At 42.8% G+C, this 8,061-nt stretch overlaps 1 protein-coding gene across 1 annotated transcript in view; it reads left to right on the top strand.

Annotated features, from left to right (window-relative positions):
- The first annotated feature begins 515 nt into the window (after nucleotides 1–515).
- bbox1 (butyrobetaine (gamma), 2-oxoglutarate dioxygenase (gamma-butyrobetaine hydroxylase) 1) overlaps nucleotides 516–8,061 on the top strand; it is a 41,240-nt gene continuing 33,694 nt past the window's right edge. Inside the window, exons 1-3 of the mRNA XM_049598741.1 lie at nucleotides 516–635; nucleotides 4,187–4,646; nucleotides 7,369–7,483. Coding sequence (XP_049454698.1) covers nucleotides 4,242–4,646; nucleotides 7,369–7,483 — 520 coding nt within the window. The 5' untranslated portion in view covers nucleotides 516–635; nucleotides 4,187–4,241. The remainder of the gene's footprint in view (nucleotides 636–4,186; nucleotides 4,647–7,368; nucleotides 7,484–8,061) is intronic.

The following is an 8,061-nucleotide window of genomic DNA, read 5'->3' as shown; positions in this document are numbered from 1 at the left end:
GGGGCGCTGTCAGCCTCCATTAAGTGGAGTTGTGCTGCTACCTCCTCTCCCCTTGGATCTCTGCAAGGGATGTGAGGACTCTCAAACTTCACCTGAGCCTCCCTCGGCATATGGGTGAGTAGATAATGGCTGAATTTTCATTTTTGGGTGCACTATCCCTTTAAGGCAGTGCAGCACTTCCTATTTTCCCTCATGAACTGAGATTAATATTTAATGGTGCAACTAGTTTAACTTAACTCTGATTAGAGCTTATGTTTGATTCAGTTAATCCTTGTTGGTGCAACCATAAATTACCAATATTCTGTTAGAGGCCCTACAGATCCCATTAAACCCATCTCCCCAGCAGCCACCCAGATGTGTCAGTTAACAAAAAGAACCTGCACTTCCTGATCGTCAGTTTGTAAAGTCAGATTTGTTTCTTAAAACACAAAGAGCTGTTTCAGGACTCTGGTTATCAGATGGGACTGAAAGTAGAGCAGCGTCATGCCCTCTCTGTGATTATGTCATCCCGCCCAGCCTCCCGGTGTCCCGGTCAACCTTTCACCTACTTTCCCTCTCACACACTGACAGCCGGCGTTTGTGTTGACGGAGGCGACGCTCGTGGGGAAGAGGAACCCATTGTCACGATATCAGAGGTAACATCTGTTACTGGCAAACACTTTTCACTCTTCTTTTGACGGCACTTTAATACATAAACTTTAAAGCAAAGCGTTAAAGAGCCCAGCTGTGAAAGGTTAGCTTCTCTGTTAGCTTTGGAGCAGAGGGCAGGATGTAAATAGGAAGAGCCGGGTGATTGTGTTTACGTTAACTAGCTAACAGTTAGCTAACAACCGGTAACGTTACAGCTGCTTCAAAGCAAAAGACTTATTTCGGTTCCCAGGCAGACCAGACACCTTGTGACATATTAAAATGAAAGACTACCGCTTAAACGTGTTGTCAGTCTCAGTGAGAGTGAACTACACGAGTGGTAGTTTTGCTTCACACTCCTCCAGCTTGTTTCAATGAAAGTACATTTTGTGCTAACTCAAACCCAACCGCTGGAAGTGATGTCACAACTGCAATACCCGAGTTCATAGTTAAAGTCAAAGGAAACCGAAATAAAGCAGTTTCTTAATTGAGACGTTTGTTGGGAGCTGCCTTGTTTACCATGAGACAAATGCAAACACACATCCACACTTACATAATGAGGAAGAGCATGCATTGGATATTGAAAGCTACGCAAAAGCCTTGTCCTTGGAGCAGTGCAAACAGAAGGTCACACTGAATCAAATTAACAACATAAATCAGCAATTTGTGGAATTAGAGAGAGATATAATGATTATTTCTTGTTAAGTGGCTACTTGATTAACTGTCAGCTGTCTTGGTGATTGATTAAAGGACCAGTGTGTAAGATTAAGGGGGATTTAGTGGCCTCTAGTGGTGAGGATTGCAGATTGCAACCAGCTGAAATTTCTCCTGATTAGTGTTCCTTAAGAGGCCGTTTACACGTTGCTTTGTTTACACTTACCCGTGTATATATACACAAGAGCACGCCAAACCTGTAGGTGGCAGTGTAACGAGAAGCTCAAGCCTTCCATGTGTCCATTGTCACCATAGCAACATAGGTCGCACTTTTGACACAGGCGCAAGTTACGGTGCATACTGTGACGTGGGCTGCCTATAACTCCGTTTATCTCCGTTTATCTCAGTTTACAGGCAAACGCGCAACCGGAGTTTTCCAAAATCTCCACTCTGGAGGGAGTTTTTAGAAAGACTCGTTTTCAGAGGAGAAATCTCCGTTTGCGTGTAAACGAAGGGCACAAACGAAGGAAGATGTCTCTGTTGATCAAAATCACCGTGTACGTGTAAACGGCCTCTCAGCCTAGTTCACATTACACGATTTTCACCCTGATTTTGCGTCGCAGAGACTATCATAATCTTTTGAGTGTTCATACCTGGCAACGTGTTTCTGTCAGCGGGAGTCTCGCCAACTGTGTTACGACATGTGTGTGCACACCACAAGATTTCTCCACCGAGCCCTCACTGTCAGAGCCCCAGATAACGCGGTGATGTCACTAAACTTGGAGACGACACATCGTAAAGGCATGGATATTCTTTATTATCCTGGGTCCAACACACCGCGCTCCCGGTGATCCTGTGGACGCCACCATTGTTGTTCTTGCTTGCCGGCCGGCTTGTCAGTGTTGCCAGATCTTGGGAGAGAAACAAGCAACCAGTGCTATGGAATCAAACCCAAAAGAAGCGACGATCATGCGTTTAAATAACTTCTTAGACGGATATATATGGAGGAAGGTGACGTTTAGAGAGCAAGCCCAAATAAGCAACTCCACTTTAGAAACAAGCCCAAAGTCGCGGCTAGTAAGCGGACCTGGCAACCCTGCGGCTTGTCCTCCTCACATTTCTTCCGTCCTTCTGTGTGCTGACGTGGGACATATCCTGCCTCTCATTGGCCGATGCTCTTTGTCAGTCGTGTCAGCCTTCTCCAATTTTCTAGCATGCCAGATATCCAGTCCCAGTCACAGACGAGGGGGTGACTTGCTCGTAGGCTTGTTCACACATGAGGACTCGTCGTAGCAGACTATCTGCCGACTCACCTCCGACCCAAGGTGGCTCTCAAGATCCTCTGCGACGTCAAAATCGCAGTGAAAATCATGTAATGTGAACTAGGCTTTAGGCGTTCATTGTTTAGGTGGTTTTTACAGGGAGCCAAATTGACCCTTTGCTAAGCCTTGTCCCTAAGTGATAGTCCGTCAAGCTGTTGGATCTAGCATGGAGCCCACACTGTAAAGCCCAGTTCAGACCTAAGATTCGCGACGAGACGAAACCTTCTTAGAACATTTCAGAGAAAGGTTGCAGTGGTGTGAACTGGCTGGTCTGAGCTCGACTCAAGCCGGCCGATGGCGTCACCTGCAACTCAGCTGGTCAAATCGCTGGCAGCTGGTTTTAGAATGTGAAGCACAGCAGACAGTCGGCCTTTAGTGGCCTTTACTGTCAAAATGACAGTACATGGCGTGTTTGCTTGCTGCAGCAAGTGCCCCATCCCTGCTGAGCCTTCTGTTTGCGTCCTCACGATGCTGGTGGCGGACGGTGGGTAGCTGCTGCTGCTGGCTGTATGTGCCTTGTTGGAGCTGGCAGATCCTATGCTATGACTGTCCAGTTTGTGTTAAAGGAGCATGATTTAGCAAAGGTCTCTTCCCTCCCAAAACTAAAACAGCAGGTCATGAAAACTGGTAAAAACACTTGATTAAAGCAGTTTCATGATACGAATCAATGTTTCTCTGACACGACTAATCCAGCACCTGATCATGTGTCCTCTCTTTTTTCCTGTAGTAACTTAAGATTCTAATATTTAGGAGGTTTTTACTGGGAGCCCGGTAATTTGGACGCTGTTTGGCTTATCACAGAGGGGCTGCTAACTACAGTGGCAGATGCAAAAACACAAATGGCCCTCTCTGAAGCCAGTGTTTGGGTTGTAAAAGACTAAAGATTTTATTACACTGTATGTCATTTCTGCTAATATATCACTCTAAACCCTACACTGGACATTTAACGTAGTAGTAAATTGAATATCTGGGTTTTGGACCGTTGGTCAGACAAAAAAAACAATAACATCATGATTTCTTTTAAGACCAAACAATCATTCAGTTAAACAAGATAATTACAGTTATGAAAATAATTGTCAGTTGCAGCCCTAGTTTTAGTTTACATCATTTTAAGGCAACTAATGCGTTTGGCACGGCTCAACAGAAGTGTGCACAGGTGCAGGATTATGGGCCACAGCGTCTCTTGAAAATAATGCTGCTGTTTTGCACCGCAGCTTTGCCCAGATCCCACCAACACAAAGTCAGCAGACCAGGCTTAGAAAATACTGGTTGGCACAGTGACCAGTCACAACTCCCAGAGCTCGTTGAAAAAGTTCACATTTTGACCTGATCATCTGGCATTGTTCTAAAACAACTCTAGGACCATGATTGTTCTTCTTAAAGGGTGTGTTTCATAGATATTACTTAAAATTTAAGTTTTTGGGTTTTTTTAAAACTATTTTAGTGCATTATTTTACCTTCCTATCATTGGCTTAAGATGTAATAAAGTTTGATTTTATGGCATACTTCAGTAGTATATCATTTTATATTAGTAAATCATTGTATCATTTTATTACTTTATTACCCTTTCTCTTTAACTACAGAGTTGGTGGCCCTTTTATATTTGGAGACATCGTGCTTGAAGGGAACCATTCAGAAATGTGGATGAGTAAATTTGCACGTCTGGCCCTGCCTGCTCTTCAGAGGAGCACGTCTGCCATGGCCTGCCAGGCTCTGAGGGCCTGTCGTGGACCAGGGCGGGCTGCAGGTCCACTTCCCTCTTGTCTGACTTCAGTGCAGCTTCGTGGGCAGCACACACTGGGGTCAGCCTCCATCCCTTTGGCCGGGCACTCAGTGAGGCACGTCCGGGCTCTGGATGAAGAGAGGATGATAGAGGTGGAGTGGGAGGATGGAGGCCACAGCTTGTACCCATTCACTTGGCTGAGAGATAACTGCCAGTGTCCACTGTGTACTTTGGAATCGGCTCAGGCCCGGAAACTGTTGATGTCCAATCTTGATATCTACACAGGGGTTGACGTTGTGGAGGTCACCAATGATAACAAGGTAGGTTGCTGCCATTATCTGACTTGTGTTTTTCAGGATCCACACACTCAGTTTACGATTCTATGTTAAAGGTCTAGTGTGTGGGATTAAGAGACATCTAGCAGTGAGGTTGCAACCAACTTAAACTTCTCCCATGCGCCAAACATGCATCACAAATGTGAAAATGCAAAAACACGAATGACCCTACCTTGAGCCAGTGTATCTTCTGGGGTACTGTAGAAACAACATGGCGGACTCTGTGGAGGAGGACCCACTCTGTATGTAGATATACGCCAATCAGCCAAAGCAATACAACTACTGGCTGGTGAAGTGAGTAACACTGATCATGTTGTCACAATGCAATGTTCTGCTGGGAACCTTGGGACCTGACATTTATGTGGATGCCTCTTGACACTCACCACCCACCCAAACACCAATGCAGACCAGGTGCGCCTCATCATGGCAGCGGCACCGCCCAATGGCAGTGGTCCCCTAGCATGACAATGTACCACACCATACCAGTCGATTTTAATGTTATTTTTATACGGTAATCAAATTACCGTAACTCCTCGACCATTCACGCTGTCGACGTAATTCCAACGGATTCTGAAAGCTGAGAAGCGGAGCTTACGGTAGTGACGACATTACCTGTGAAGGCGTGGAGGGAAGTGGGCACAGCAGGAGGAGTGTGACAGCTGACGAGTGCAAGTTGGAGTGATTTAGTGGTGTTTTAACAGAGTTTTGGTGAGTTTTAGTTGAGTTTGGGTGGCGTTTTCTTTGTAAATAATATTTAGTGTTGTAAATAATAGTATTTGTGTTTTTTTGAGAGCTTTTGAGTTTTTTTATGCTGTGTTTTTGGGTGTTTTTTGCCGTGTTTTCGTCGTGTTTTCACCATTGTTTGTAGTTTTGCCATCGTTCATCTTTTTTTGTAATAGTTTGTGTTTTTATGGTTCATAGATAGTTATAGTCAGTTATAGTTTTGTAAATACTGGAGGAGAAATGTCGAGGAGGTCGACGAGGGACAGGAGAGTCCCACTGAGATTTGTGGATGAGGAGGATGGACCAGAGGAGACTGGTGGAGTGTAGTCATCTCAACTACAGTAAGTAATATGCCTACAGTTTGTATGCACTGGATATGTATTCCCAGTTTTATTACAAAAATGTTTTTCAATATCTAGTGTAAATTTTCGTATTGGCTCATTTTAGAATCTAAATCGTTGCCCTCAGAATCGGAATTGAATCGAATCGTGAGGTGCCTAGAGATTCCCACCCCTAACTTGGTCTGCAGTGGTGTAATAGTGAGGTGTGTCAGGTGGCACCCATATGAATGCCAGTATCCAAGGTTCCCCAGCAGAACATTGCACTATAACGAGTAGAATCAATGCTGTTCCCCTCACCTGTCAGTGGTTTTAAGTTAACGAAAACATGTTTCTTAGTTTCAGGTGAGTGAAAACATAGACATGAATATTATATTTCCTTTCTGCTAATGTATCCCCTAAAACCTACAAACTGCACCTTTAAGAGAAAAATATAAATGTTTAAATTACCCAGACTGGCCGTGTAAATGTCCAATAAATTTTACATGGCCTACGTTCTGGTTTAACACTTGCTTACTTTAAGTATTTTTGCCTCCACATAGTTTTACAGTTCCACTGGAAGGTAGTAATGGACATGTTGGTTGCATTAACTCAGTCAGTAGATACGTTATATGAAACTGGTGTATAGAATATTGTCATAACCAATTATCCAAACTACATAAACAAGGTTTCATTTGAACAAAAAAGATTTAAATACATCACAGATGCAACAAGTAGTTGACATATTGATTAGGTGATCAACAGCAAATTAACTTGCTGCTATTTTGATCATTGAGAAGTTGTTGAAGTCATTTTTCAAGCAGAAACACCAAACCTTTGAGTGTCCCAGCCTCTCATATGGGAGAATTGGAATATGTGATACTTTCATGGTACTATCCTTATTACTGATGCCATGTTTCCTCAACAACTTTTTATGTTAGTGGGTAGTTTTTGTTTATTACTGTGTGTTAAAGTTGAACAACATAACTCGTACTGTACCTAGGTATCACTGGACTTCTTCTAGTGAAGGAGCAGCATTTACAGCTTTTACTGTAAGAGAACAACTGCCTGGTGATGAACGATCAGGCGATCTAAATTTAGCAGAAGCCCGAAATCAGTCTGACCTTTTAGTCTTCCAGATGAACCACCTTTTCTGAACTGTGTCCTTCAGATTGTTTGGCCCCTAAAGTGGGACACAGCTATAAACAGACTGCTGGGACAGTGCCTCTAAACATTTGCTTCTGTTGATAAAAATTGAATGCATTACGTTTTTTTCTTCTATCTCCTGTTTCTTGTACCAACATTTAGTGGGTAATTTATTATAGTAAACATGTATTTAAGTACCAGAACAATTTTAGTTTCATGCTTGCCTCTGGCTGTATAAAACATTAGATGATGGCATTGACCAAAAGGACACCACAAGTATTGAAGAACCAGATGGTGAACGTAGAGAATCTCCCTTAAAATGAATAAGCAATGTTTCTTTCTCAGTTTTACAAACCAAGAGCACCTTTTAAGGGGCAGACAAACAGAATCCCCAGTAAATACTTTGAACACATCATTACCAGTCAGTAAAGAAGGGTGTCTAATTGAAAGAAAGAAGGAGACAAAAAAGAGCTGAAACATTTTGGTCAATTGGGATCAATGGGCTTTTTGTCTCTCCACAGGTGTCCGTTGTTTGGCCCGACCAGCACACCAGTGTGTTTGACACAGAGTGGCTCAAGAAACGCTGCTTCTCTCCTGCTGCCAGACAAGCCATTCAAGAAGAGCTTTTCCTCAACGGTGAGTCTAACCTTGATACCATCCATCCAGATTTGTTTTTATTTCATGTAACAGATAAAGTGCTCTACAGAGATTTGTCCTAAAGAAATGCACTTATTTTCCAGTTTATTAGGTACACAAGCAACAGTAAAACTGATGCAGTCTAACAAAAGACTTCTGCAGTTTATCCTTCATGAAGAATATGTTTAGTTTTGATTGAATCTTTATTAAATAGATTTTGATTCACGTTTATGGTCATTATGAAGGATGTAGTTAGTGGTGCTGTGATATTCAGGGTTCCCACTGTCATGGAAAAGTTGTGGGACAGTTTTGGGAAAAGTCTGGGAATTTTGTTGTGCGTAATTAAAATCTTATCTTCCACCTTCCTGTACCATAACAGCAAATTTATTTTTTGTAGCTGATGACGTAACATAGCTCCAATATACGTTGATGTGTGATGTTTTGCTTGCTATCACGTGTCTCTTCATTTCCTAGCAGCGTTGTGTCTCTCCAGCTGAAATTATGTTTGAATAAAGTTTGAATCTGATATATGTGAAAAATGTTGGGCAAATAGAGCAAGAAAAAATGCTATGTATCCT

Source organism: Epinephelus fuscoguttatus, linkage group LG2, assembly GCF_011397635.1.
Source record: "Epinephelus fuscoguttatus linkage group LG2, E.fuscoguttatus.final_Chr_v1".
NCBI classification, from domain to species: Eukaryota; Metazoa; Chordata; class Actinopteri; order Perciformes; family Serranidae; genus Epinephelus; species Epinephelus fuscoguttatus.
The sequence above is the reverse complement of the archived record's forward strand: the minus strand, read 5'-3'. Positions and strand labels throughout refer to the sequence as shown.